Genomic DNA, 27,305 nt, shown 5'->3' on the forward strand with positions numbered 1-27,305 from the left:
GAGAGAGAGAGAGAGAGAGAGAGAGAGAGAGAGAGGGAGAGAGAAAGAGGGAGGGAGGGAGGGAGGGAGAGAGGGAGAGAGAGGGAGGGAGGGAGGGAGGGAGGGAGGGAGGGAGAGAGAGAGAGAGAGAGAGAGAGAGAGAGAGAGAGAGGAGGGGCAGGGAGGGAGAGGGAGGGGAGGGATGGAGAGGGAGAGGGAGGGAGAGGAGGGAGAGGGAGGGAGGGAGAGGAGGGAGAGGAGGGAGAGGGAGGGAGGGAGAGGAGGGAGAGGGAGGGAGGGAGAGGAGGGAGAGGGAGGGAGGGAGAGGAGGGAGAGGGAGGGAGGGAGAGGAGGGAGAGGAGGGAGAGGGAGGGAGGGAGAGGAGGGAGAGGGGAGGGAGAGGAGGGAGAGGGAGGGAGGGAGAGGAGGGAGAGGGAGGGAGGGAGAGGAGGGAGAGGGAGGGAGGGAGAGGAGAGAGAGGGAGGGAGGGAGAGGAGGGAGAGGGAGGGAGGGAGGGAGGGAGGCAGGGAGGGAGGCAGCACTCACCCCGCAGCATGTTCTGCTGGTGCTTGGCGGTGCAGATGAGCCGGCTGATACCCTCAATGCACTGGCTTTTGGACTCTACATCCTTGTCCTTGGTTTTCTTGGGCAAGAACATCACTAGGAGGAAAAGGGACTGTGCTGTCCTCCTGCTGTCCCTCAGGGGTGGGGGGCTAGCAGGGGCTGTGGGCGCACCTCGGCCCTTGGACCCTGCTCATCTGGACCCCCTTCCGCACGGACCCTGCCTGCCACCGCCCGCCCACCGGGAGGCCTTTGCCCGGGGCTCTGGTCAGAAGCGGCCCCCAGGCCTGTGGTGCCCTCGGGGCCTGCCCGGCGGCCCCTTCGATTGTCCCGACAGCCAGCCCGCCTCCCCACCTCACCCTTCTTGTTCTTCTCCTTGGTGACCACGGTCATGGACATGGTGGGCGTGGCCGCAGCCTCGCCGCTGCTGGGCAGCCTGCTGACCTGGAGAGACCGGAAGGTGCACTTGAGTGTGTTTTTGGTGGTGGGCGGGTCCTTCCTCTCCGCATCTCTCTTCCTGTCTGCGGGCTGGGCTGCCGTCCAGTAATCCACCTGCAGCCCCATCAGCTCGGCGCCGACGCCCTGGCTGTGAAAGACGAGGGAGGCTCACCCCTCCGTCCTCAGCGGGTGACGGCAGCACCCCCGCGGCTGGCACAGGCGAGGAGGCGCCCGCCGGGGCGTCAGGGGGCCGCCGGCAGTGGCTGAGGACGGAGGGGAGCTCGGGGCCCAGAGCCCGCTGGCGGGCCGTCCCGGTCTCCTGGGGCAGCCCCGTCTGCGCCCGTGGCTCCAGCGTAGTCACGATGCTGGGGTCACCCAGGAGTGTCCAGACCTGCCGCCCGCCCACGCTGCCGCTTTGTCTGGAGGGCCCAGGCCAACCGCCCCCTTGGAGGTGCGGCCTCAAGGCCCAAGTCCTCCCCGACCCTGGGGCAGTCCTGCCTGGGTGAGTTCTGCTCACGAGAGCCCCGAGGGCAGCCGAGAGGGGCTGCGGACCCCCCACCCACTGTCGCCACGCCTTCTACTCACATCTGAGTTTCCAAAATCCCCTCTGTGCGCAGAGCACCCCGTATTTATACTCTGTAGCTCCCGTCCCTAGGAATGCAGGCGGTGGGGCGAGGTGGGGAGACACCAGGCCAGGACTGAGCGGTCCAGCGCCCCAACTCACTTGTCTGATGAGCCTGGGTGGACACCACCACGGCCCCTGCGGGGCCGCTGAGCCCACCTTCCGCCCTGACCCTCTGCTTCCTGGCACCCCCGGGTCCGGCCAGGGACCACGAGGAACCGCCAGTGTTCTCAGCACAGCCCCTGCTGCGCTGGGGGGACGGACGGCGTGAGCTGGTGGGCAGCGTCCGCCCACATGGCTGCATTTACCTGGGGGAGGACAGGCCCCCGCTCACCGACGGGGAGGAGGGCGGGGTGGGTGAGGCCTCCTTGGCCGCGGGAGATGTGGACGGCGGGGTGGACGAGAGTGCGCTGGAGCCCGAGGGGGCCGCGTCATCTGAGTCACCTTGGGAAGGAGTCGGGGGGCAGCGCTGAGCTCCCCGCTGCTCTGCCCCAAGCAGGCCCAGGCCCTCTGGACCCAGACATGGCAGGGAGGCCAGGCAGCTGTGGGCTGGGTGGGGGTGTGTGTGGGAAGCGGGAGACCCCCCAACCCCCCCGCTCAGGGTCAGGGGTGGCCCATCCACGGGGAACAGAAGCCCGGCAGCAAGGTGCGTGTTGGTGCTGAGGCTGCCCCGGCCCTCCTGCGTCCCAGGCCCCCATGCAGGGATGATGGAGTTACCTGACGTGGCCGAAGACGGCTCCACTATTCCAACCTTCACCACCTAGAAGGCAACAGGACGCTGCTGGCAGTGGCGCGGGGGTGGTGCTGGGACTCCACACCCGGGCAGGGACCTGTTTTCCTACCACCCGTCCTCCATGTCCCCCATCCCCCAGGAGCTCCTGGGCCCGAGCCAGGTCCCAGCCCCTCGGTCTGTGGGGCAGAGCTAAGCTCCAGGGAGCCACCGCCTGGGTGGGACCTGCTGAGGGACCGCCCTGTGCCGGGGGCGTGTTTGGGAGATGCCCTTGAATTAAAGCAAGCTCTGTGGCCATCCTGCACTCCCGGGACGAGGGCTGCCAGCCGGCCCCTGGCCTGGCCCTGACCTGTGGCCAGCATTCGGGACACATGTGGCCTCCGGCAGGACTGGCGCCCTCCCTCCACGGGCGAACCTCTCAGGTCCCACTCCCTGGACTCAGCAAACTGCGTGCCCGTGAGACTGGCGGGCGCAGACGTCAGCGGGTCAGGTGCTGGAGCGAGGCAGCCCTGCCCAGCGGGGCACAAAGGCAGCCCTGGGGCCTGCACCAAACCCGCGTGGGCTGCCGGGGGGGCCCGGCCCCACCCCGACCAGGGCGGGAGCTGTGTCACGTGAAAGAAATCACGACAACGGCTCCTGCCTCGGTCACACGGTGGCATCTCAAGTGCAGCCAGCGGGACAGGCCCTCCTGTCACTGCAGCAGCTTCCTCAGGACAGGCTGCTCCGGACCAGCACCCTCCAAGTACAGCCAGCAGCCACCTGACGCCTGAGCAGACTGAGCCACGGCCTAGAGGCCCTGCTGCCTGCCAGGCGGCCGTACGGCTCTCACAGCAGACGCTGGGCTGGAGACCACGGCGGGACCACAGGCTGTGGACGTGCGGCCTGGCTGGCGAGGAGTAGCCCTTACTCCTTGGCAGTGGGAAAAAGCAAAACCTCCCAGCTTACAGGGATGATCCCAGATGAGCAAGCCTGCCCTGCGGCTCCCAAAGGACCCCAGGCGGGGCCTGTCCTGAGGCCCGCCGACCCTCGGTACCCCCTGAAGAGCCGAGCCTCACACTGGCCCCGGACACCCAGGACGGTGCTGAGAACTGGACCCTCACCCCCAGGTGGGCTGCCTGCTTCCACATGTCAGGCCGCAGCAGAGCCGGGGCAGCGATACGCCTGCGCTCACCCCCCCACTCAACAAGAAAAAACAGAGAGCTTTAGGGTGGGAGAAATGTATAAGGCAAGTCCTCAGCTCAAACTGGTGAGGAAGGTTCTGGAACATATCAAGTTAATGCATGAACAGACTGATTATAAAAGACCTCTTGGCAGATAAACGGCCTCCCATCAGCAGGTGGAGCCAGCCAAGCGGCAGGAAAGCTTTGGCAAGGCGCTGCCTGCCCGAGCAGTACTCACCCCTACGAAGGGAATGAACTTCTGAGAGGACTCTTCGTCGGGGCTAAGACGAGGGAAACAGACAGTTAGCGCTCTCCCCGAGGGACAGGCCCTTTCGGAGTGGCCCTGCCCCACCCACTGCCTCGCTCCCACCCTCCCGCAGGACGCCTGGCCTGGACCTCGGACCCGCAAACCCTTCTGACATAGAGGAAGGGCAAACGCATCTCTGCACAGAGGTCCAGAGGCCCATGGGACAGCCCAGAGGGGAAGGGTGGAGAGTGCAGCCTCGCCCAGGAATCTGCCACTCTATCCTGGGGGCCTGGGGCTCAGGGCAGCCAGCCCAGCCCAGCCCAAAGGTCTTCCTGCCGGCCCCACTCACTGAGCCCCAAGACAGGCCGGCTTTCTGTGCCCCCAGGATGCCCCAGGAACAGTCTGGGCCTCCACCAGTGACTGGGGGTGACTGTCCCAAGCCAGGCTAGGGAGGTTTTCTCCCACATGGTCTGGGTAAAGTTGGTGCCCACTGTGGGGCGGGCCTATTTCCAGGACTTTGGCCTCGGTGATGGGGCGCACATGTCACGTTCTAACAGAACGATGCCCCAAGGGTAGCCCGAGGGCGAGACCAAGGCTCTGTGGGCTGTGCTGCTGTACTGTGCCCACGGGCTGTGCAGGACTTCTGGCAGAACCTCAGCCTCGCCGGAACCGCTGGTCACGGCCCATCGGTGGCAAAGGCATCCAGTGTCCAAGGGCCCTGGGTGTGGGCGTTGGCAGGAGCCAAGGGGGTGCAAACCCCTGTCTCTTCCTCCCCCTCTTCCCCAGCCAGGGCCGCTGCTGTGGCTCAGCTGGCAGCGGGCTGCCCCCGCCTGGTGTCTGCCTTAGCCTGGCCTGTGCTCCGAGGGGCTCTCCCGCAGGACTGAGGCTCCACCAGCGGCTAGGAGAGCGCCTCTTTCTTGGCCCCCTCCGTGTAGGTCCCCAGGGCGGGGCCGGTCCTGGGCCTTCTGTCCCTCCCCCAGCTTCAGGGAAGATAGGCGCCCCCTCCCCGCTTCCTCGGCTGGCGGCGTCCACCCAGCCGCGGGCCTGCTCTCTAAGCTGACCTCCCAGTTCCACTTGTCTCATCTCCCTATACCAGAGCCTGTCGTCAAAGATCGACTCCTCTGCGGGTAAGTCCACACGTGCGTGCCACGCAAGGCAGTGGCCCAGGGGTGTCACTCAGGGAGAAGCCTCTGCTCCAAGCAAGCTGTTGGGGGGCCTCCCTGGGCACCAATTCCCGGGACCAGGAGCCCCACGTCGCCAGAGCCTTCAAGAGGCCCTCCCCTCCCTGCCCCTGCGGGGGGCGGAGGCCTGCACCTGGCTGGCGCTCCCCGTGAAGTGTGGCCACCAGCTGGCCAAGTGACCGTGGCCCAGGGGCCAGCACAAAGCGCTGTCAGGCTGGTCCTGGCAGGAGGTGCCGCCCCACACCCAGCGCCACGGCACCCACCAGCAGGAGCCGCCCCCCCCCCCCGGGCGCCCCCAGGAAGCGGGCATCCACGACCTCTGCCCCAGCACCACCCACCCCACCTTCGCAAAAAAGACAGCAAACATCTTTGGGTGAAAGACCCTACAGGTTCAGTCCATCCAATTAAAAATAACCAGATGACCAGTCTCTCTCCCCGTTGCAAGGAGAGTACAGTTGGAAGAAAAAACTTCTCTTTTTTCATTTCAAGCAATGAAACAACCCAAATCCTGCGCCCAGACCTCCTTCTGCATGCAGGGTGGCAAGAAGCAGGAAGCCGGGTGGGGTTCCTGGCCCAGCGCACGGGAGTCTCGGGCCCTCAGGGCTCCCACCCTCAGCGAGCCACTGCCCCCCCCCCCGCCCCTCAGCCCCAGGATTGGCACGCAGAAAGACAGGCAAGTGGGGGCCTCAAGAGATGGGACTCGGGAGACTGCACGCCACAAACACCAAAGCCAAGCCGTGCCCCTGGGCCATGCAGACCACATCCAGCACGCGGCACGCGCCCGGCGAGACGGGGGTGACACCAGCTTCCACTGAGACCCCTCAACCTGGACCCTGGATGCGGAGGGGCACATGTGTTCTTGGCAGGGGCAGCGGACAGAACTCCTAGGGCTTGAGCCGTGGCTCTGCGGCAGGACCCCTGGGCGTGGCTCCTGAGACCCGCACATGGGGGGAGGTGTAGCGTGCCTCTACTTGACACGGGTTTGGGGGGGCTTGGAAGCTGAGGGGGCGCAGCCCACACGAGGCCGGCGTGGAGGCGCTGGGCAGCCCCCTAGCGGTTGCCCGGGGGGACCAATGGCAGATCTGACCCCAGGCTGGGAGCTGGCGCTGAGCAGATAGGCTCCGCCCTGCAGGTGCCCTCAAGGGGCCTGGGCTGGAGAGGGACCGGAAGGGCCATGCCCGCTGCCCACCCTCTCCTGGGTCTCCTGACCCCTCCAGGTGGACAGCAGCCTGTTCTCTGTCACAGCAGGCAAAGGCCGACCTGCTACCCTTCCAGCCCCGGGCTCCAAGCGTGGATGGCACGCTGCCTTCACAGGGCTCAACCCAGGGCATCTAGAGCCCCCACCCGACCCCCCGTGCTGGTGTCACCACTGTAACGCAGAGGCGGGGGCATGAGGCATGGAGGAGGCTTGGGGTCTCCTAAGCCCCGGCCCGAGGCTCACGAGCGCCAACCGCAGCACAGTCGAGAAACTGTGGCCCAGGCAGCGAAGCACGCCACGGACTCCTGGCGCCTCAGCTAAGGGTGGGTGGGGTGGGGTGGGGAGGGGAGGGAAGCCGGTGCAGGCGCACAGGACAGCCTGAGGGGTCAGCAAGGCACACCACGGCTGGTCTTTCTCTAGCCCCTGAGGCTTGTTTAGCAGGACAGTCGAACGAGCTTAGACCCCCTCCTCCTGGTCTGCCCCAGGGCCCAGCAGAGAGGCCACTTGGGACCCAAGGACCCTCCCTGGGGGGCTTTCCCAGGAGAGCAAATAACCTGAGACCCACGGCAGAGAAGCGCCCTGAGGGACCCAGTGCAGGACGCCAGGCAGGCAGGGGCCTTGTGTGAAAGGGCAACTCTGGGAGCATCCGGAGCTCAGCTCCCAACGGACAGCCAAACCGAGGGTGGAGCCGCCTCAGGGGAGAAAAGCACTTCGCCCGTGTGCAGCGGTCCCATCCAGGTAAACTCGGCCCGGAGCTGCTCTCTGCCGCCTGGGTGCGGGGTGGCGGGGGCTTGGAGCTGGCCACTGAGCACTGCCGTCACCCGGAGCGAGCTCCCCATCCCCTCTCCTCAGCGTCCCCACGTGGAGGGTCAGCAGGAACGCCAGCCTCCCGCAGCTGCTGGCACCATGTGCTGGGAGCAAAGCCCGCAGTCGGAGTGGTGCCAGCACCCGGCAGCTCTCGGGGTGAAACCAGCCCCTGCTGCTAATTTAAGAGGTAGCGCCGCCAGGCTTCAGAGATGGAACAACTCAGGGAGAAGTCCAATCGGCCACTTCTTAAACCCAAACTCAGGACTGAAACAAAGAGCCCACCCAGCGACTTGCAGGCAGCAGGCTTTTGTCGCTGCAGCTGGGTGGGGGCCCGAGAGTGCAGGCCTGGCTAGGGCAGCTGGCAGCGCACCGGGGCCCACCTGACAGAGGCCTCCCCTCCTGACTCCTGGCGGGGAAGCGGACAATGGGGGATGGAAACCTGAGGACGCACCCCACCTGCTGACACTGCTAAACAGCCCTAAAGACCAGCCAGCGGGTGGAAGGGGGCGCGGCCCCAGGGACAGCGGTACCTGAGGGTAAAGTCAAAATGAAAGTTCTTTCTCCTTTTCAGAAAGCCACCAAAGAGAAAAACATGACGTTATTAGGTGCTCAGGTGCGGCGAGGCACCCCAGGCACGGCACCAGCACAGTGGTCCCCGTGCCCCTCGCAGAGGAAGAGCCGGGAACCTTGCACTAGGCTGTGCACTGGGCGCCTGCAGAGGCTTTGGCTCGATTCTACCTCCGCCTTGGAAGCTGTGCACCGTCCCCCAGCGGGAGTGGGGGAGCTGTACTTCATCAGCCCGGCCGTGGTCTGCCTATTCCTGCCCTTCCCCACCCGGGGCGCCTCTGTCCGGGGGCTGGCTAAGGGGCCGCTCGATCCCCCAACCTGTGCGCCCAGCCCCACCCCGTCCTGGGCACGGCCCCTGACCACCGTCCTGCACTGGGCGGGGTGAGAAACGGGTCTCCCTGCCAGGAAGCCCCGCTGTTGGAGGAGCGTGTGCCCAGGCTGGAGAAAGCAGGTCGCTGCTGGGGGCCAAGCACCAGGACCACTATTCCTGTAACTTTTATTACCGGAAGTTCAAACACATACAAAGAGAAAGAAAAAGCGACCAGCTCATTCTAACTCCGATTCGCGTCGGGAAAGGGTGCGGTGGTCGAGGAGAACTGGGGGCTGCTTGGATGGCTCACAGGCTCCCCCTGATCCCAGCTCGGCTTCCCTCCCGCAGAGCCCAATGAGCAACCCAAGGAGCTGGGACAGCGAGAACTGCGGGCTGCCCGCCGAGACCGCAGAGGGACGGCGGGTCGCTGCCGCCGCCCCACGCCCGCCCAGGCCCCACGAGGTACCTCTTCTGCTTGTAGGTCAGCATGGCCTCCGCGATGGGCAGCTGGTGGGCGCAGTTGGCCCCCGAGATGTACTGCGTGATCCTCGACACAATGTCCGGCGTGTCCTGCACTGCACGAGGAGACCAGAAGGGGTTCGTGGGGTGCTGCACGCCAGCACCCCGAATCCAGGCGGCCATGCTGGGGGCGGCTGAGCGGCTCCTCTGGCCGCCACCCTCACGGGGTCCTGGGGAGGGCAGCGAGGCCTGTCCAAGTCCTGAAGAGCCCTCCCCGGGGGCCCGGTCGCCAAGGACCTCTGCGGCTCACGGTGGGCAAAGGGAAGCATCCTGGCCGAGGCTCCACTGGCCCTGCCCGCTGACCCCACCTCCCTCCCAGGCGCTCAGGCCCCCCCAGGGGCCTAAGAAAAAGGCAGGCACACAGGTCGCGTCTCAGGGGACAGCGAGTGACTCAGGTTCTCACGGAGGCTTGGTGGGGTGTGCGCCAGGGCTGGGGGGGCGTGGCGACGTGGGGACGCGCGTGAGGGGCGTGGCAGCGTGGGCTCGAGGGCGGGGGCTCAAGGGGCGCGGCCTCACCGGCGCTCTGGGCCTCCAGCTTGCTGAATAGGTCTCTCCAGGTCAGATCCTGGAAGAAGTTGTTGTACCTGTAGTCCACGGAGCCCAGGTATCTGGCCACCGGGTGGGAGCCTGCGAGCGAGGGGAGAGCGTCAGGGCGTGCGGACCCCGCGCGCAGTTCCGCGCCGCCCCGATGACCTCGGCCCCCAGCCCCCGGTCCCCAAGGAAGCGGCTTCTCGGCCTCCTTGGCACACAGATCACTCGGCCGGACCAAGGTGTGTCCTGCAGACCAGACGGCCTCTCGCGCTGCGGGGAGGGGTCTCCTCTAGACCTCAGCCCTTTCCAGGAGACAGATTTGTTTGCAACATATTGTGTAAGCCAAAAAATGGGATTTTGGTTTTGACTTGCAGAGGATTTTGATAACTTTAAGAGGTTAATAACCAACCCCTGCTTGGCATTTTGACAACAAATCCCAGCCGGCATCGAGTCGCCCAAGCTGCGGGGCCTGCGGCAGCTCGGAGGGCGGACACCGCTGCCGGGCACCCGCGTGGCTCCTGCGGAACCAAGAGCGCCCCTCACCCAGCGGGATGACGAGGAAGCGCATGTAGCCCAGCCAGTCGGGGGTCTTGTGGGACAGCTGCTCCACGAAGAGCCGCAGAATGGCGCTGAGGTAATGCTGCGCCCCCGCCACGGCGATCTTCACGGGGGTCGGGGGCTGGGAATTGCAGTTGCAGCTGCGGCCCCGCAGGCAGGACGAGAGGGAACAGGCGCCTCAGGGAGCCGGCCGCGCCGCGAGGGAGGCCCCGGGGCGCCCCTGCTCCCCTCCACCCGGCCTCTCCCGCGGCCCACGCTGATGGAGCCACCGGAACCCAGGCCCCCACCCCGCCCAGGGTTCCCCCAGCGCTGAGGAAGCTCCCGCCTGGGCCGCTGCTCTCCACCCCGCTCTGGCAAGACTGCGGGTCGGCAGGACGGAGCCACGCGAAACGCTGGGGTGCAGAGATCCCCACGGACTCCCGGGCGGCGGTGCCCCGCGGCAGCCACGGAGGGTGTGGGACTCACTATCTCTGTATCCGAGAGACGATGGTGCTGAAGGCCGCCTGGACGTCGGCAGCAGAGCACGTGCACACCACGGGGAGCGTGTGCCGCTGCAGGACGTCTGAGAGGAACTGGGAGGCGGGGGAGGGTGAGCCTCCGAGCCACCCACCACCAGCCTGGCCTGTGAGCGCGCCTCGGTCAGGGTCCTCGAACAGGCAAGGCTGGCCAGACACCCCCGCCACTCCATCCTGCGGGGAGGACGCCCAGCCCCTGGACGCTCCACCCTGCAGAAGGGCTGCGCCGCCCCTCCCCCGTCGCCCCTGCGGGGAGGATGCGCCACCCCCTCCCCCTCCCCGTCCCCTCTGCGGAAGGATGCACCGCCCCTCCCCCTCCCCCCTCCCCTCTGCGGGAGGATGCGCCGCCCCTCCCCCCTCCCCTCTGTGAGGAGGCTGCGCCGCCCCTCCCCACCTGCCCCTGCCAGTCCGAGGTGTTGACAAGAATGATGTTTTCGGGGAGCTGGTCATCGGAGATGAGGATGTGGTTTAACTGGTCATACACAGTCTTCCTGGGGATCTGAAGACACAGAGCCCGCAGAACGCAGCGTGAGGGGAGCTGCGCCCGCCGCCCCCTCACCTGCTCAGCCCACTCCCTCTCCAGCAGCCACCTGGGAGCCCTCAGCCCCCTCTGCGCTCAGACACACGGGCTGAAGGCGCTGCGGGGCCACTGCAGCCCACGGGCAGCGGGGCGGCAGGAGCAGCGGCAGGGGGCTGTCCCGACAAGCCCTCCAGGTGCAGGACAGGCGCCCTCGCCTCGGAGCTGGGCCCGCCCTGGGCCAGCCGGGGGTGGGGGGGCCGGGGTCCCCGCGCTGGGCGGCGCACCCACCTGCAGCGGGCTCCGAGTGTCCGGGCAGCGCTCGTTGTCCAGGCTGTTGGCCCGCTCGTTCTGCGGACGCGCCGGCTGCCGCTCCTTCAGCGACGTGCTCCGGCCCCGGCGGCCGGCCTGCTTCCCCTCGGACCTGCGGGGGAAGGGAGAGGCTGGGGCAGCCCGCAGGCACGCGCTGCCCCAGGCAAGGGCCACCCAGCAGCAGAGGCAGCTGAGGATGGTGGTGCGCGCTGCCGGGCAGCAGGGCCGGAGGCCACACAGAGCCCCCCAACCCCCGAGGGCCCGAGGGGCACCTGCGGGGACCGAGACCTCCCACGCCCTGGACACAGCCTGGTGCAGCCCGGTGCCCGGCATCCTGGAGCGCCTCCCCGTCCTGACACCGGCCTCTGCGCGCCCCCGCCAGGTCAGTGCCAGCACCCAAACCCACCGCTTCTGGAAAATTCCTGTCACAGAAACAAGACAGGGCACCCTGGTGCTCGAGGTGCCTGTCCCGCTGGGTCTCACGCCGGGGCAGGGGCTGCCGTTGGGTGAAAATCTAGGCTGGGGGTTTCAACACCAAATGCCGTATTAATGCTGGGTTTTGTTTCCCGTTTCTGTGAGTAGACTTGCGTGGGGTGGCGGGCAGGCAGTGGGCAGTGAGGGCTGATCCGTGGGGTCCCACACTTGAAAATCGGGGCGTAAGGCCTGATGCAGCGTGTTGAGTGTCGGCTGCACGGGACCGCAGCCCCGGGAGAGGGCGGGGGGAGGCCCACGCCAGCTCTGTGGCCCTCCAGGGGCGCGGCGAGCTGTGGGGTGGGATCTGAGGCCCTGAGGCAGTGGTGGGCATGTGGCCAAGTGTGGCCGGCGGGGGGTGGGGGGAGGTGGGAGGTGACCACGCACGACAGCTCAGAGGGCGAGGGTGGGTGCCCAAGTGCCCAAGAGCAGCAGAGCTGGGGCAAGGACCTGACCGAGGTGGGGGAGGGGAAGAGGGCACGTGAGGGACCCAGAAGGCTCGTCCAGGAAGCCACCCGAGGTCACTGCAACTCAGACCCCAGCTTTCGACGCTGCGCTCACCCCATCACATGACCCGCTCTGGGAGGCAGGGGCCTCGGGACCCTGGCCCAGTTGCCCCCCGCCCCGCAGACGTCCCGTGCTGGACCCCTCACACTCTGTGAGGGCTGCTGTGCCCGTCCACACAGGCGCTGGGTCCAGCTCTCCCGACGCAGCGCACGTGGGCTCAGCAGGGCACACCCTACGTGCTCCGGCGCCCAGCGGCACCTAGCACAAGCCCTGCTGCACTCGTACAGTCCCTGGTCCAGGACAACGTGAGTCAAGGACAGCGGGACCTCCCCTGCCCTTGGAGCAGGCAGCCACACCTCGCCCCGGTCAGGCCTGCAGGCGGCTAGTTAGGTGCAGATGGGGAGTGGGGGTCCAACGTGGACCTCCCGGGGCGGGCCTGGAGACCTGAGCGCTTCCTGGGTGACGCTCATCCGGTCAGACGGTCCCTCCCACACTGGCCCACACAGGCATCGCCGGGCTGATGGCTTCCCCGGGCGGCCAGTCACCTGGTGGAGGGAATGACCAGAGACTCTGTCTTGGTGATCCGCCCGCTGGGTGGCAGCTTCTCGGTGAACATGTCCAGGGCAGAGGTCTCCACCTCCGGGCTGTCCTCGGGCTGGGCTGGCTGCTCCCCCGGGGCGGGTGGGCTCTGATGGGCAGAGAATGGCGCTGGTCAGGAACACACGCCCCTCCAGGGCCTCCTCTCGGCCGTGCACTCCTGTGCCAGAGGGGCCTTGGTTTGGGTGAGACTGCTTAGGCCTCTCTTGGTCTGGTGGCTCCCTGCGTGTGGACACGGCCACGTGCTGCCCTGGGAAGCGAGCTGACTTCACCCTCCAACCACAGGGCTCCCAGTCCTGGCTGCCACCGGGAGACCAGCACCAACCCTCCCCAAACCTCCTCGGGACCTTCCCTAAGAACCCTCACAAGGGCAGCAGGAACCAGCTGTGGTGTTCACGGGCCGTGCCTGACAGGGAAGTGTGGGGACGCCTGCTGCCCCCCAGAGCTGTGGTGAATCCAGGGCGGGCCTTGACCATGCCCCTGGGGTGTGGTGATCCGGGGGGCCCTGACCACCCCCTTGGGGTGGGGGTGAATCCAGGGAGCCCTAACCACATCCTGGGGTGGTGGTGAATCCAGGGGGGCCCTGACCGTCCCCCTGAGGTGGGGTGAATCCAGGGGCCCTGACCGTTCCCCAGGGGTGGGGTGAATCCAGGGGCCCTGACCGTCCCCCTGGGGCAGGGGTGAATCTGGAGGGCCCTGACCATCCCCCTGGGGTGGTATGAATCCGGGGGGCCCTGACCGTTCCCCAGGGGTGGGGTGAATCCAGGGGCCCTGACCGTCCCCCAGGGGTGGGGTGAATCCGGGGGGCCCTGACCGTCCCCCAGGGGTGGCGTGAATCCGGGGGACCCTGACCGTCCCCCTGGGGTGGGGTGAATCCAGGGGCCCTGACCGTTCCCCTGGCATGGGGTGAAACCGGGCCCCCTCCCTGGGGTGGGGGTGAGTTCAGGGGCGCCCTCGTGGTTCTGTGCACAGGTTCTGGGTGGCGGAAGCTGGTGGACCTGCTGGTCAGGGATCAGACCCCTAAAGGCAGCACGTAAGTGGGCTCTATCCTGGCACCCGTGAACGTGGCCCCGCCTGCTTACATGGGCCACGGAATCGGAGATGCTGTCACTTGGCTGCTTCCCTCCGAGGGCCCGCGTCTTCTCGGGCACGTCGGCCTGTGTGGACGAGACGGGAGGGAATCAGGCTGTGTCCGACCATGGCGCCGAGGCTGGCTCACCTCTGGGCAGGGGGTTCTGGGCTTGGAGGCAGCCTAGGGAGACTGGCCAGGATTTCCTGGACTGTGGGTTCAGGGTCACCCCACGACAGTCACCTGGAACCTGGCAGGGGAACTCGGGCCACACCAAAAGCCAGGAGCGCGCTTGGCCTTGGGTTGGTCCAGCACCGATGTGCAAGACGCCTCGAGCGACTCAGACAGACAGGAAGGAACAGGTCGCGCCCCACCCCCACCCGAGGACCGCAGTGGGAGCACGGGGCTGCCTGGTTCCAGGCCGCTCACCGGACTCGGAGGCTCCTTCTGGCTCCGGGCACTGTGGATGCTCCCGATCTCTGTCTGCGAGCTGGAGTGGGACAGGCCTTCGAAGTACGGCCTGGGCGGCGCGGACGGAGAGCGCGTTATTCTCCAATGCCTCCCCAAGCTGAAGGCGCAGCCACGGCGCCTGGCGGGGTCGGACGCGGAGCAGGGCCCCCACCCTCGAGGACCACGGCACAGGCGAGGACACCGAGGGCCTGAGAGCAGCTGAGCAGACCTGTGCCCCGAAACCCCATCGGCTCTCGGCCTTGGCCCTGGCGGGGTGGCCGGCGGCACACGTTGACAGCTGCACCCGACACCCGGGCTGGAGGCCTGTCTGGTGGGGAACCCACAGCCAGCTTGCAGGAGCTGAGGTCAAGCTAAAACGAGGGGCGGGACTCACGCAGTGTCTGGTGACGAAGCCACGTGGGGCAGGACCACGGTGCGTGGCAGGAGGGTCAGGCCTGAGACGCCACGCCTCAGCCCCAGGACTGGGACGCTGGCTGGCCAGGGCTCGCCCTACAGGCACAGCTAACATTATGGAGGGAGCTACAGGCGGGGACGGCCCGGGTCAGCCGGGCGGCCGAGGTAACCACAGCGGCGGATAAAAGCAGAGATCTTCTCCAGCTGAAGGCAGAGAGGGGTCAGGGGGCTAATACTGAGGGACATGACCACCGTGCTGGCCTTAAGGGTGGCGGGGGCAGCAGGTAGAAGGGAGGCAGGAGCCCCGTCCTGCAGCCGCCTGGCTGAGCCCCCAGGAGGCCCGTGGCCGACACCCTGACTTTGGCCCACAGTCTCCAGCCTCCCAGAGGAGGAAACCTGGGCGCTTGAGTCCAAGGGCGCCGGTCAGCAGCTGGGGACCCTGCACCGGGAGGCGGGTCTGCAAGGCTGCGGCGGGAGCCGGAGGGTGGGTGACAATGTGGCCACCCCTTTCTCGTGTGTGCTTCCCTGTGTCTGACTTATGCTTGTTTTAAGTTTAAACACCAACCGGTCCACAGACCTTCCCGCCTCTGACTTGGACCCCCTCCACCCCCACCGGCTCCTGACGCGGACTCAGACCCGTGCGCTCTCCCCACCGGGCCGGCCGTCAGCGCCCGCATCACCTGTCCCCCAGGCTCCCTTCCAGCACCAGCCACGCCGCACCCGTGCCCCTGGGGGGCGGCCCCAGCACGCCCCTCACCTCCCCATCGGACAGAGAGCCCTGTGGCCCCGCGCTCGCCGGTCCCCTCCTGTGATGCCCAGCCAGCACCCCCTCCCCAGCCCACATCCCACCCGCCCCACGCCCAGGGCCCCTGCCTTCCACGCAACTTCCCGGCCCGCCCCCCTCCTGCCCCAACACCACGGCCTCCTGCAGGGAGGACCCGAGCTGCTCCCAGCAGATCCCAGAGAGACCTTTCCCAGCTGCAAACTGGACCCTGTCACTTCGCCACTTCTCACCTCTGGAAGCACCGCAGACCTGGGGCACCGTTGGGGTACGCGGCTCCTGCCCTCCCCTCCCCAGAGCCTGCACCCCCGAGGGCCTGCTTTCCCACAAACCACCTTTCCCTCTGGCCCCGACGACCCCCCAGATGGACTTCCTCCCAGCCTCCGGCTTTGAAAGCAGATGGCCGTGTCCACTGTGCCCCGGCGTGGTGGCCTACGCCGGCCAGCGGCTGTGCCCACCTGAGCTTTGGCTTGGGGGTGCTGAGGACGCTGTCGTCGTCCTCCATGTCGGGGCCGCTGTCGCTGGGGTTCTCCATGTCCAGCGTGTCGTACAGAAGGTCCAGGTCCTCCTCCACCTCGGGGACGTGCTCTGCAGGGTCTTGCTCCGAGTCCAGGACCTACGTGCGATCAGAGGTGTGAGGCCGGTCCGGTGGGAAGGGGCGTCTGCGGGACAGACGGGAGGAGGGCGCAGGCCGCCCAGCACCCTTCCTCCAGCCTGCGCCACCAGCCAGTCCCTGGGGACCTCCGGTCACCCGGGCGCTGGGCAGGGCTCTTCTCCCCAGCCTCGGAAGCTTTAACACCCCAACGCACCCTTTAGAGCACCAAGCGGCGCTATGACGGCGTGTGCTGTGGTGTGGCACCACCGTGATCAGGATGTAAAAGGCTTCCCTCCCCAGGCGCCCCCTGCCCCCGGCGGTCCCCCCACCCAGCCCCCGTGCACTGGGCCTTTCCCAGGACGGCACGTGAATGGAACTGCTCCGCGTGCAGCCTCCCCTCATTCAGCGTGACGTGTGTGTGTGCGTGTGTGTGTGTAAGTGTGTGTGCCCACAGCCTGCTCCTTCTTGGTAGTGGGCCACCCACGGGGGGTCACAGAATGTCTGACCAACAGCCGGTGGAGGACAGGGCAATGGTCCCGGCGTCTGCACCACAGGTGAAGCTCCTGTGACGCTTATCAGTCTGTGTGTGGACGTGTTTCCATCTCTCGTAGGGAAAGACGCAGCAGTGGGACTGCTGGGTGCCTGGCGGGCCTTCCGAGGCACCGCTGGCCTGTTCTCCAAAGTGGCTGCACCGCTTCCGTTCCCTCCAGCACATGTCACGTTCCCACTGTTACACACCCTTGTCGACACTTATCTTCCGTGTTCCTGGTGACGGCCGCCCTGGTGGGTATGAAGAGGAGTCTGTGGTTCTGATCTTGTTCCCCAAAGACGAGAGACGCCAAGCACCTCTTCACGGGCTGACTGGCTGTCTGTATTTCTTCTTTGGAGGACTATCCAGTCAGATCCTTTGCCCAATTTTTAAAGTGGACAATTAATTTTTTAACTGCATTGTTCTGTTTTTGAGATGTAAGTGTTCTTTATGTACTCTGGATACAAGTCTCTTATCAGATATATGATTTTTTAAAATTTTATTTTATTTATCTATTTTTGGCTGCGTTGGGTCTTCGTTGCTGTGCGCGGGCTTTCTCTAGTTGCGGCGAGCGGGGGCTACTCTTCGTTGTGGTGCATGGGTTTCTCATTGTGGTGGCTTCTCTTGTTGCGGAGCACAGGCTCTAGGTGCGTGGGCTTCAGTAGTTGTGGCACGTGGGCTCAGTAGTTGTGGTTCGAGGGCTCTAGAGCGCAGGCTCAGTAGTTGTGGCGCACAGGCTTAGCTGCTCCACGGCATGTGGGATCTTCCCAGACCAGGGCTCGAACCCGTGTCCCCTGCATTGGCAGGGGGATTCTGAACCACTGCACCACCAGGGAAGCCCCAGATATATGATTTGCAAAAAATTTTTTCCCATTCTGTGGGCTGTTGTTTCATTTTCTTGATGGTATTGTTGTAAGCACAGCAGGTTTAAATTTTGATGTAGTCCAACTTACCTATTTTTTCTTCGTTTGCCATGCTTTTGGTGTCATTATCTAAAAAACCATTGCCTGACCCATGATCACAAATACACCTATGTTTTCTTCTAAGAGGTCTATAGTTTTAGCTCATACATTTAGATCTTTGACCCATTTTGAGTTAATTTTTGTACGCTGTGGCATGAGGTAAGGGTCCAACTTCATTCTTTTGCATGCAGATATCCAATTGTTCCAGCACTATTCGCTGAAAAGGCTATTTTTCTCCCCACTGAATGGTCTTAGCGTCTTGTCGAAAATCAACTGATCATAAATAGAAGGATTTATTTCTGGACTCTTAACCTTACTTCATTGACCCATCACAGTCTGATGACAGTAGCTTTTGGTAAGTTTTGAAAATGGACAGGTGAGTCCTCCAACTTTGTGCTTTTTCACGATTGTTTTGTTGATTCTGGGTCCCTTGCATTTCCACATAAGTTTCAGGACTAGCTGTTGGTTTCTGCAAAAAGGCAGCTGGCGATTTGACAGGAATCATGTTGACGCTGTGGGTCAGTGTGGGAAGGACCGTGGCTGAGCCAGGCCCATTTCGAGCAGCTGCACCTGCTGAGAGCTGCTGCAAGAGGATGCCCCACCACCGCGCGTGGACGCATAGCCGTGGCTTCTGGGAAGCACACAGCTCGCTTTACAGGCCATCATGACACGTGTGATGACGATGTCTTGGGGCTTCGATACTTAAATGCCACCTCTCCTGGGTGGGTCCAGAACCTGGGGACTAATTTTCCTCTGATCATATTAAAAAAAAAAAAAAAAAAAAAAGATTTTTTTTTTTCTGGTTACCACAGTTACGCAAAGTCATCGTTTGGAGACTAGAAAAAAGCTAAAAGAAGAAATTTTAAAACACATAGTATGTTGATCATGGGGAGGCAGTGTGTGGGGTCACAGGGCACGTGGAAACTCTGTACTCAGTTTTGCTGTGAACCTAAAACTGCCCTAAAAAATAAAGTTGATTTATAAAAAAACACAAAACACAAAAACCCATGGTCACACCCCGCAGAGACAATGTACCGCTCTCCTCCAGGTCCGTTCAGCAAGCTGTCAAGAAACGCAGCAGGCATCGCCTGGGGCCTCTGCCTGCCCCTCAAGTGTCCCCGGGGGCAGGCGCCACCATCACCCTCGCTCCCGGAGAAGACAGTGGCGTGCAGAGGGCCACGGGGAGAGGGAGCAGCAGGGCGGGGCCTGGCCGGAACTGGCCTCCAGAGCCCTCCCTGCACCGGGACGCGGGGCTGCCACGGGGGGAGGGGCTGCTCACGCACCTCATCGGAAACTTTAAATCTCCGCAGCAGGGCCACGACTTTCTGCTTGAAGTTCTGTTGCTGCAAGACAAGCAGGACGGCATCAGAACCCTTAGAGCCGCTTCCCGGAGGACACAGTGGGGCCAGCACAGGGCTGCAACGCGAGGGCGGCCTCAGCAGGCGGGGGGCGCAGCTCAGACACGCGGCAACACCTGTGAACTTGGACACGGCTGCTGGCACTTTAACAACAGTAAGCGTTTTCACAAGCATCTGAAACCACAGCTGTGGACAGACTTAGAAATGGACCCAGAGAGGAGCTGCCAGCCTCAGAGCCGGCGACGGGGAGCCGCAGGGAGGGTGTGTCCATGGTTGTTCCAGAAGCCTCTGTGCCAGTGAGGCCCCCGCCCTCCCTCCTCGGGACCTAGGGCGCGGTCAGGGCACGCCGGAGCCTGAGCCCATCTGCTCCTGGTGCTGCCCTGGCCACTGGCCTCTGACCGAGGCCACCCAAAAGGAGGCCCACGCCCCCTCCACAGAAGTTGGGCATCGGGTCCTGGACCTGAGGCTCAAACAGGTACTGTCACAGCAGTGTGCGGGCCTCCACACCCGGTATACGGGGACCAGCCCACGGTCTCCCAGCATGGCCGGGGGGAAGTGGTCTCTGGGGCTGGGCTGGGCCATCAGCACCGGGGCCTCCCGGGTCTCCCTTCGAGCCGGCCTGGCCTGGGGCCGCAGGGCAGAGTAGCTTGGCACTGTGCGCTCGCCCAGGGGCTCTGGCACCAGCGGTGGACGTTCCATGATGGGCAGAGATGGTGGGGGGGGGGGCTGGCCTCACACTGGGCGTGTCTGGGCCAAGCGGCAGGGGGCCGGCCCTCGGCTCTGCTCGGAGAGTGGCCTTGCCCGCTGTCCTCTGGGCTGTAGGCCACAGCCCCCCTCCCAGGGCAAGGCCGTGGCATGGGGTCTCCCCACCTTCACGCTGTATTTGGGGAAGAGACTGGGCCTCTGAAGAAGCCACAGGGCTGGGCTCAGGGGACAGCACGTGTGCCCATGCGATCCCAGGGCAGGCCGCCTCACGTCCTGACCCGCCCCTCCCGAGGGCTCCACCCGGCCCCCACCCCCTGCCCTTCCCCAGTGTTAGTAAAACCAGTTTCCACCGACCCTGGTCATGGACGTCGTTCTTACTATCGATCGCCGTTGCTTCTTGGGCTTCCCCACGTCGAAGTCGTCCTCGTCCAAATCCTGCAGAGACACGTGGCACCTGGGGCCAGGCTGCCCTCAGTACCCGTGGGACCCCGCCCCTGCCTGCTCTGCGCCTGGCCCGGGGCCTACCCACGTGGACGGGGGGCCTCCTTGGGCGGCCTGGGGAGGGGACTGGTCCCCTGGGCGTCCCAGAGCGTCTGCTGACACCCTCCAGCCCGGGGACGGGGACCAGGCTCCCAGCCCCCTGTGCCCCCTGCTACCCTGGCAACAGCGGCTCTGGAGGGGCCTGGGCCCGTCCACGGGGGGCTGCGCAGCTGCTGGGGGTCTTGGCAGGAGCCGGGCGCCCCGCGTTACCTGCCCCTGCGCGGCGTCGTCGCTGGCCTCCTGCTCGGAGGAGAAGCTCTCGTCCTCCTCCTCGGAGTAGTTATCTGCGGGGGGAGCAGACGGGGGGGGGCACCGCGACGTTCCGGCCGGCGCCCCAGTGACAGCCCCCCGCCCCCGGCGCGCAGCGGAGCCACGGGACACGGCCCCGCACGCGGCAGGCGGACAGTCGAGGGGGGAGGGGCCGCACTTTGTAGCCCCCACGTGCCTCCACCCCCCACCCTGGCCCCCAGCCCTTCTGCCCGTCACGGGGTTCAAACTGGATCTCCTGCTCGACTAGGTCCCCACGGTGGCCCACCCTCGCCTCAGGGGAGATGTGACCCCAACTGCGACGGAGGTGACAGCCCACACCACGACCGTGCCAGACCCTGGAAGGCACCACGGTCGACCCCGTGACCTGCTTCCTGACCGTGTCCCAGTGTGAAGGCAGGGCTGACACGCCCACAGCCCAGAGAGTAGCTGCAGACCCTCACATCCCCTCCCCAGCCTCTCAAACCCACGGGCCAGTGGCCAGGAGGCGGCATCCGTGACGGAAACGCTGCCGGCAGCTGCACTCACCGGTGGACTTGGCCTTGGGGCCGGCCTGCATGCTGCTGTCCTCGTGGTCGATGGGCTGGCTGGACAGGGAGAAGATCCAGATCTCGGCCACCTTGACCGCGGCCTCCTTGATGTTGCTGCAAAGGCTCAGCGCCTGGCCGCCCTCGGAGGGGTGCTGCATCACCTGTGGGCGGGGCACACGTCGCCAGCCTCACCCCGCGGGGGGCACGCGCTGGGGGTCGGGTGGGCTCTCCTCTGGTGGTGACAACAGGGGATGCACTCAGCAGGGCAAGCACTGGCCGGGGGCGGCGCAGGAGGACACGAGGACAGGGGGCCGGCGGACGGGCCACGAGAGGAGACACGGGAGCAGGGTGGACGGGCCGGGAGGGAGCACACGGGGCCAGGCTGGGAGGTCAGCCAGGCCCAGCCCCTGAGGGCTGGAGGCCATCACGGAGGAGGGTCAGCGGCAGCGAGCAGCGTGTGAAGCCACGCAGGGGCCAGTCCAGACACAGCCACCGACCCTCCGGACTCAACCCCAGGAACCCGTGTCCCTGGGGGACCAAGGAGGAACGGGCCCCCAGTGCAAGCCAGGGCTCTGGTGCCGCGGAGCTGACACGCACCAGGTTTGGCCCACTAGGATGATGAGGCCTTGCGGCCGTTCTGATCATGAGAGAATCAAATAAACTGGGGAGAGCGGCAGAGCCCCCCCGCGTCCCCCTGCCCGGTGCCGGCCTGAGCCCCGCGCTGGTCCCAGACACCCAAGCCATTCACCTTGATGGGGTCTCATCATGACAACCCAGCGAATGCGTGCCTCTGCGTTTTAGAAGCTGCCTTTTGGGTCATTTGATCACATCTAGATGCTGGGGTTTTATGGACCAGATTCTTTTTTAATTTGGGGGGCTTAGTTGGGGGGGCCAACTCCTTAGTCAAGTAAGAAGATAAGAATTTTGGGAAAAGTAACATCGCCTGTCACCATCAGTGAAAAAGCCAAGTTAAAAAGGTGAGCCGGCAGCCCCTCTGACCCACCCGAGCACGTGTCCACCCACCCCAGGGAGCCCCCGTCCCGCCGAGCAGGACGTCCAGGGGGACAGCGTGCGGCAAGGGCGCCTGGAGGGATGCCCGCCCGGGGGGCACAGGAGGGAGGTCTGGCCGCCACCCAGCCCCCTCACCTCGGCCATGTTGACGGAGCCAGCCGCCAGCGTTTTGTAGCCCAGGATCGTCCGGTTCTTGTACCGCTTTCTTCGCTGCAACATGATCTGAAGCTTGTTGCCTTCTCTTTTCAAGAAGTGGGGGTACTGTGGGAGAAGGACGGGGTGTCACAGCGATGACAGCAGCCACGCCCACCGACACCCACGAGGTCTCACGCACCCAAGCCCCAGGGCTCCCTCCCTGCTGGTCATCAAGGGCCTCGGTCACCAGGAACAGCCCCTGGCGGCAGATGTGTGCCACATGGCCAGGCCCTCGGGAGGGGCCCGCGCATCTGTGGACACGCGGTAACTGCTCAGCGGTGCTTCCGCCTGGCGGTCCAGGGGGCCGTGCCCACCCAGCACTCCTGCCCCAGGCCGCCTCGCCTGCTCGTGGGACCGCAGGGCTTTTACACACTGCAGAGCTCGTGTGCACACAGCAGACGTGCACGTTTCCTCAAGGTTCACAAATAAAAACCTCCTTTAAAAGCTGGGGCACGATGCGGCTGCCCTCCACCTTGACTGCGGTGGTGGTTACATACCTGTGCACCACGAAGCCGTAAACTTAAAAACAGTGAACTGTACATTTTGGAAATTATACTCAGTAAACCTGACTCCCGGGGAATTCTCTAGTGGTCCAGTGGTTAAGACCCCCGCCTTCCACTGCAGGGGGTGTGGGTTTGGCCGGGGAACTAAGATCCCACATGCCTCGGGGCATGGCCAAAAAATAAAAATAATTAAAAAACCCAAAAGCTGCTGTGGGTCTGGGCTCCGGCAGAGCCAGGCACGGCCGGGTGAGGTGGTCTTGGGGGAGGGCAGAGGCGGACTGCCAGGGTTCTCACAGACTCGCTAAAGCACGGCCCCGTCTTCTACACTTACAGGGAGAATGGAGAAGCTTAATGTATCGGAAAAGCACTGATACTAAATACAGCAAGTGTATTCAGCCAGAACTACATCCACTGAATTTAAATAATGCAGATCTTAATTATGCAAAGAGAAGCGGAGGGATGAGGCGCCTGGGGGGCGGGGGAGGGCTGACCTACTCACACCCCCCGCCCCCCATTCCCCACCAGGGGGGCCCTCTGTTCCACACGGTGGGGGGGTCCCGGTCTAAACAGCCCACGTTCACCGCCAGCACACCCCAAAATAATACTCCCGAGGGGTTTGAACTTGCAACACCGAGTTTCCATAGGTTCCTCCCCATCCTTCCTTTTCTTTTTTTAAACAATGTTGTTTTTTTGAGTGGCTTCCCTCAGCCCCCGCTCCCCCATCTTTTCTAAACACAGGAATGAGGCGACCTAAACCGATCATCTGAGTTTTGGCCTCACTACGTTCTCTTCCTCATGGGAATGCGATGAGAGACTCGACCTAATAAGCAAGCACATTTCTAACCTTGGAGAGTGAGCCCTGAGGGAGAGGGGACCTCTGTGGCCACAGGGGCTGCGGGAAGGGTGAGGGTGGGGGGTCCCCCTGGAGGCCCACCTGCAGGGAGAACGTCAGCGCCAGGTCAGTCTCCACTTGTCCACTGGGGGGCAGCACGATCTCGTGGGACCGCAGGATCCGCTTGGAGCCCTGGGACAGAACAAGACACCTCCTAGTTCAGAAGAAGGCATCTTAAAATGAAACAGCGAAGGTGTCGGCTTGTCAGGTCTCTTCAGACTGTCGGGCAAAGACCCGCAGATGGCGGGGGTGAGGCCTGAGCGCGTGTGACTCCCAAAGGCCCCGCGGGGAGATTTATCCGGAGCCTTAAAAGAGCCCATATCCTCTGACCCCCAAGTCCTCCTCTAGAACTCTGTGCTAAGCCGTGAGAGAGGAGATTGAGAACAGTCGCTGCCAAATTTCATGCAGCTGCAGGACGGAGATGCAGGTGCACAGGCAGGTGTGCGAGAAGCCACACGCTCCCGGGAAAGCAGGACGGGGAGGGGTGACGCCCCCTCCCCACTGAGAGCAGAATAACTGAAGCCCAGCGGCACCGTCACGAGGACAGAGAGAGCAGTACAAGCCTAGAACCAGATTCAGAAAACACACAGACTCGTGTAAAAACAAACCTGGTGTGTAATAAGGAGCCTTCAGGTCGGCAAGAAAAGCTAATCACTAAATGGCTGAGATACACGGGTGGTGAATCATCTGTATAAAACACACAGGTCCCGGGGGCTTCCTGGTGGCGCAGTGGTTAAGAATCCGCCTGCCGATGCAGGGGACACGGGTTCGAGCCCTGGTCCGGGAGGATCCCGCATGCCGCGGAGCAACTAAGCCCGTGCACCACAACTACTGAACCTGCGCGTCTGGAGCCTGTGAGCCACAACTGCTGAAGCCTGCGTGCCTAGAGCCCGTGCTCCGCAACAAGAGAAGCCACCGCAATGAGAAGCCCGCGCACCGTAACGAAGAGTAGCCCCCGCTCACCGCAACTAGAGAAAGCCCGCGTGCATCAACAAAGACCCAACACGGCCAAAAATAAATAAATAAATTAATTAATTAATTTAAAAAATAATTAAAAAACAAACCAAAAAACCCCCACAGGTTCCAACCTCAAACCTTGTACCAAAATAAGTTCCACATGGATTAAAGATGTTCATGATAGTATTGTTTTAAAAATAGCTCTCCCAACATGGACGAGCCTTGGAGATGTCACACTAAGAGCAGGAAGCCAGACACAGCAGGACAAACCCCGTGAGCCCACGTCCAGGGGGCACCACGAGGAGCCAGATTCACAGAGTCAGGCAGGAGAGCAGAGGTTACCACGCGGCTGACGAGGCCAGGGGTGGCCTCGGGAGCTCCCAAGGCGTCTCACCAAGATGAGGGGCTGCAGAGAAATGGGTGGGAGTGGGGTGTGGGTCCAGGACAAAGACGTGAGCAGCACAGACGTGTGAGCTGGCGGGAGTGATGGGGAGGGGGCTTGGGCACCAGTGTGGGGTGGCCGAGCGGCTGAGAAGAAGTCTTGCTGGAGACACTGCCCTCTGGATGCACGAGGCGGTGGTGCCGAGGCCGCGCTGCCTGCAGCTACTCCCAGCCTGCAGTGTGCCGAGGGGGCCCCTCCTGCCACTCTGCCCCCACCCCTAGCTCTCCCGGGGGCAGGGACCCCGTGTGGGGTCTGGTGCTCTCCCCACCCCCTGGCCCATTCCCCTTTGCCCCTCACAGCCGTTTCCCCCCCGTTTCCTGCACATCTGATCCCACTCAGGTCAGGACCTGAACCGATGGGCCCATGCCCGGGGAAGGAGGGTCCATGAACAGACGGGGCGAGGGGGCAGCAGTGAACACATGTATGGAGACTCGGGTCAGCGAGGGAGGCCAGCTCGTCTGCTTCCTCCGGGAGTCAGGACACAGGGGCCTGGGGGCGGGGGGCAGCTGAGGAGCCAGGAGCAGGTGTGAAAGGCAGGTGACCCAGGCAGGAGAGGATGCCCCAAGAGAAGCAGGCAAGGAGCTGTGCCTGCCAGCTGGGGGTGGGGGGGCCAGGCGGGTGAGCTGGAGGAACGGGGTGGCTCCAAGCGGCCTGGGACCCTGATCAGAGGCTGAGTGCTCGATAATGACAGGGTCCAGGGCAGGACCACAGAGACGGGCAGCTGGAGGAACGGGGCCAGAGTGCAGGGGGTCCCGTCGTGTCAGAGGTCAACAGTGCCGGTTTCAGAGGCCAGGGATGGGTAAACCACCTTGTTCTGAGGACCCGGAGCGCAATCGAGCCCTCCCGAGCCAGGAGGCCCAGAGCACAGCCGCTGCTGCCCGCAGGCCGGCGGGGCTGGTTCTCGTGTGGGCACCTTCCCACGTCCCAGGCGTGCGGCCGGGCACGGCCTGCTTCACGCTGAGAGCAGCAGCACCTTTGGTGGGGAAAAGCGTTTCTTCGGGTCTTTGTTCAACAATGTACTGCTTTTCTGGTGACGGCAAATGACCGGGAAGGGCGGGCCTCACGCCTGCCGGGCTCCAACCTGAGCTCCCAGTTTGGAGGAGAGCCTGGCGCCGAGGCCCACGAGCTGCTCCTGGAGGTCCAGCCAGGAAGCCCTGGTGAGTCTCATCAGGAGCCGCAGGCCAGGTCCCGAGCACGCACGCCGGCCGCGAGCCTGGGCTCCAGCAGCCTGGGGCTGGGGGAGAAGCAGGACCTCTGCCCTGCGTGGTGCCGACGGTCTGGGGGTCCTAACAGGACAGGCCTCCGTACCCGCTGGGCCCCAGCCAAGGGGCCGAACCCAGGACATCCCCACTTCCAGGAGCTGCCACACAATGCCACGCGTGAGCAGTGCTGGGGGAGGGAGGGCCCTGCCGAGGTGGGCCCGACACACGGCCGCAGCCGCGGGGGACGGCTGCAAAGGGCTGCGCGAGGTATAGCCCAGGCCCGAGACCCACGTCCCACTTCCGGGGCCACCAAAAGGCCAAGGCAGCTCGCACGACTAACGGGGCCCTCCTCCAGGGCTGCTGGGGAAGGGGGCGCTGAGTGCTGGGGCAGCTGGGTCCCCCTGAAACACCGACACTTGTTCAAAGGCAGAAAGAAGGACCTGTGAGGCCCAAGGGACACGGAGTATTATGGCCTGGGAGCGAGAGCTGAGCACAGCCAGGCTGGGCCCGGGTGGAGGGCTGGTGGGCGAGGGGCACGCAGTGCCGGGGGGCGAGCGGGGAGCAGGGAGGGTCTGTCCCAGCTTCTGCATGGGGCCCATATGCAGGTGAGCTCAGCACACTTGCTTTCCCCCCCACCCGGGGATCCTGGTGGCCTGCGCTTTGCTGTGCCCGGGAGGGCGGGGCCTCCTGCACAGGCAAGGGTCCAGCTGCTGGTGCAGCTGTGCCCCTCTCGTCTCCTGGGCAACACAGGCACCCTCATGGCCCCAGGTCAGTGACACAGGCAGACTCTCACCTGCATCTTGACAGCAATCACCACCGAGATGAGCTCCTTCTCCAGCTCCTTGAAGACCACCAGCTTTTTCAAGGTCAGGCTGCACAACCTGCAAAGGGCACAGACGGGCTCAGCAGTGACCGTGCACTCCGACGCCTTCTCATGTTCCAGGAAGGCCCCAAACCGCAGCAGCCCCAGCCTCAGCTGGACCGCGGGCTCTCTGACCCCAGCACCTCGGTCACTCATGGAGACTGGCCCTCACGTCTCCCAGGAGCCCTTGCCCAGGCCTGGCCAGACTGGGAGCCACCCTCGGGGTCCCTGCACGTAGGGGGCACCCATCAGCACCCCCAGGCTGTTGGACCAAGCGCCCCTCCGCAGAGGGTCTCCCTCTGGTGAAGGTGGCCTGGGTGGGTCCACGGGCGGGCAGACAGGAAACCTGAGACCACAAACCCCAGAAGCCCCCAGGGACCAGGGTACCAGCGCTTGGGAATCCCACTCCCAGCTGCCAGAGCACAGGCCTCCCAGGGACCCTGCCCTCGGTCCACTCGAGGCCCCGCCCCCCCTCCTCTCCAGGGTCCTGCCCACCCACATGGCCCCACCGATCCCACAGGCCGCACCCACCCCAGCTGGGCTTCACCGCAGCCTGTCACCCTGGAGACTGTCATCTGCCCTCCACTGAGCCCAGAGGGGCCAGGAGACAGACATCAGGGCTTCCCCAGGCAGGGGATGCCCCTTATTTGACCACTGCAGGTTGGAGAGAGACACAGTACGTCCCTGATAGTCCCTGACACACAGCAGTGAAGC

At 64.6% G+C, this 27,305-nt stretch overlaps 2 protein-coding genes and 1 long non-coding RNA gene across 11 annotated transcripts in view; 2 read left to right on the forward strand and 1 right to left on the reverse strand.

The window, feature by feature from the left end:
* The window catches only part of PACS2 (phosphofurin acidic cluster sorting protein 2), a 62,916-nt gene that overhangs the window by 3,901 nt on the left and 31,710 nt on the right, over window positions 1-27,305 (reverse strand). The window contains exons 2-24 of one of the 5 annotated variants that reach the window (XM_082450818.1): window positions 26,523-26,610; window positions 23,171-23,260; window positions 21,674-21,799; window positions 20,526-20,688; window positions 19,941-20,014; window positions 19,569-19,625; window positions 18,411-18,470; window positions 15,500-15,657; window positions 13,826-13,916; window positions 13,410-13,484; window positions 12,276-12,418; window positions 10,732-10,864; window positions 10,318-10,422; window positions 9,874-9,980; window positions 9,394-9,548; window positions 8,836-8,946; window positions 8,267-8,375; window positions 7,454-7,486; window positions 3,729-3,771; window positions 2,318-2,360; window positions 1,909-2,044; window positions 900-1,126; window positions 526-639 (exon numbers count right to left, since the gene is read on the reverse strand). In XM_082450818.1, coding sequence (XP_082306944.1) covers window positions 526-639; window positions 900-1,126; window positions 1,909-2,044; window positions 2,318-2,360; window positions 3,729-3,771; window positions 7,454-7,486; window positions 8,267-8,375; window positions 8,836-8,946; window positions 9,394-9,548; window positions 9,874-9,980; window positions 10,318-10,422; window positions 10,732-10,864; window positions 12,276-12,418; window positions 13,410-13,484; window positions 13,826-13,916; window positions 15,500-15,657; window positions 18,411-18,470; window positions 19,569-19,625; window positions 19,941-20,014; window positions 20,526-20,688; window positions 21,674-21,799; window positions 23,171-23,260; window positions 26,523-26,610 — 2,441 coding nt within the window. Of the gene's footprint in view, window positions 1-525; window positions 640-899; window positions 1,127-1,908; window positions 2,045-2,317; window positions 2,361-3,728; window positions 3,772-7,453; window positions 7,487-8,266; window positions 8,376-8,835; window positions 8,947-9,393; window positions 9,549-9,873; window positions 9,981-10,317; window positions 10,423-10,731; window positions 10,865-12,275; window positions 12,419-13,409; window positions 13,485-13,825; window positions 13,917-15,499; window positions 15,658-18,410; window positions 18,471-19,544; window positions 19,626-19,940; window positions 20,015-20,525; window positions 20,689-21,673; window positions 21,800-23,170; window positions 23,261-26,522; window positions 26,611-27,305 lie in introns of those variants that run through there. The other 4 variants (XM_082450817.1, XM_082450821.1, XM_082450820.1 and 1 more) reach the window with 4 other exon arrangements.
* Window positions 10,871-15,493, forward strand: LOC309655539 (uncharacterized protein). Of its 3 annotated transcripts, XR_014260880.1 has the most exons (4): window positions 10,871-11,134; window positions 11,910-12,035; window positions 12,613-13,360; window positions 14,813-15,493. XR_014260880.1 is itself a non-coding variant. In XM_082450856.1 (3 exons), the coding sequence occupies exons 1-3, from the start codon at window positions 10,949-10,951 to the stop codon at window positions 12,895-12,897; spliced, it is 597 nt and encodes a 198-aa protein (XP_082306982.1). In that variant the 5' UTR covers window positions 10,871-10,948; the 3' UTR covers window positions 12,898-13,403. The 3 variants fall into 3 exon arrangements, 1 of the variants encoding a protein (XP_082306982.1); XM_082450856.1 differs by lacking the exon at window positions 14,813-15,493 and having other exon boundaries at window positions 12,613-13,403; XR_014260881.1 differs by lacking the exons at window positions 11,910-12,035; window positions 14,813-15,493 and having other exon boundaries at window positions 12,613-13,403.
* On the forward strand, window positions 15,574-18,395 carry LOC309655541. Of its 3 annotated transcripts, XR_014260885.1 has the most exons (5): window positions 15,598-15,673; window positions 15,937-16,062; window positions 16,248-16,419; window positions 17,319-17,482; window positions 17,575-18,392. It is a non-coding gene; the product is annotated as an uncharacterized lncRNA (long non-coding RNA). The 3 variants fall into 3 exon arrangements; XR_014260884.1 differs by having other exon boundaries at window positions 16,248-17,482; window positions 17,575-18,395; XR_014260883.1 differs by lacking the exon at window positions 15,937-16,062 and having other exon boundaries at window positions 15,574-15,673; window positions 16,248-17,482; window positions 17,575-18,395.

Source organism: Balaenoptera physalus (genome assembly GCF_965194825.1).
Source record: "Balaenoptera physalus genome assembly, chromosome: 2".
Classification (NCBI taxonomy): Eukaryota; Metazoa; Chordata; class Mammalia; order Artiodactyla; family Balaenopteridae; genus Balaenoptera; species Balaenoptera physalus.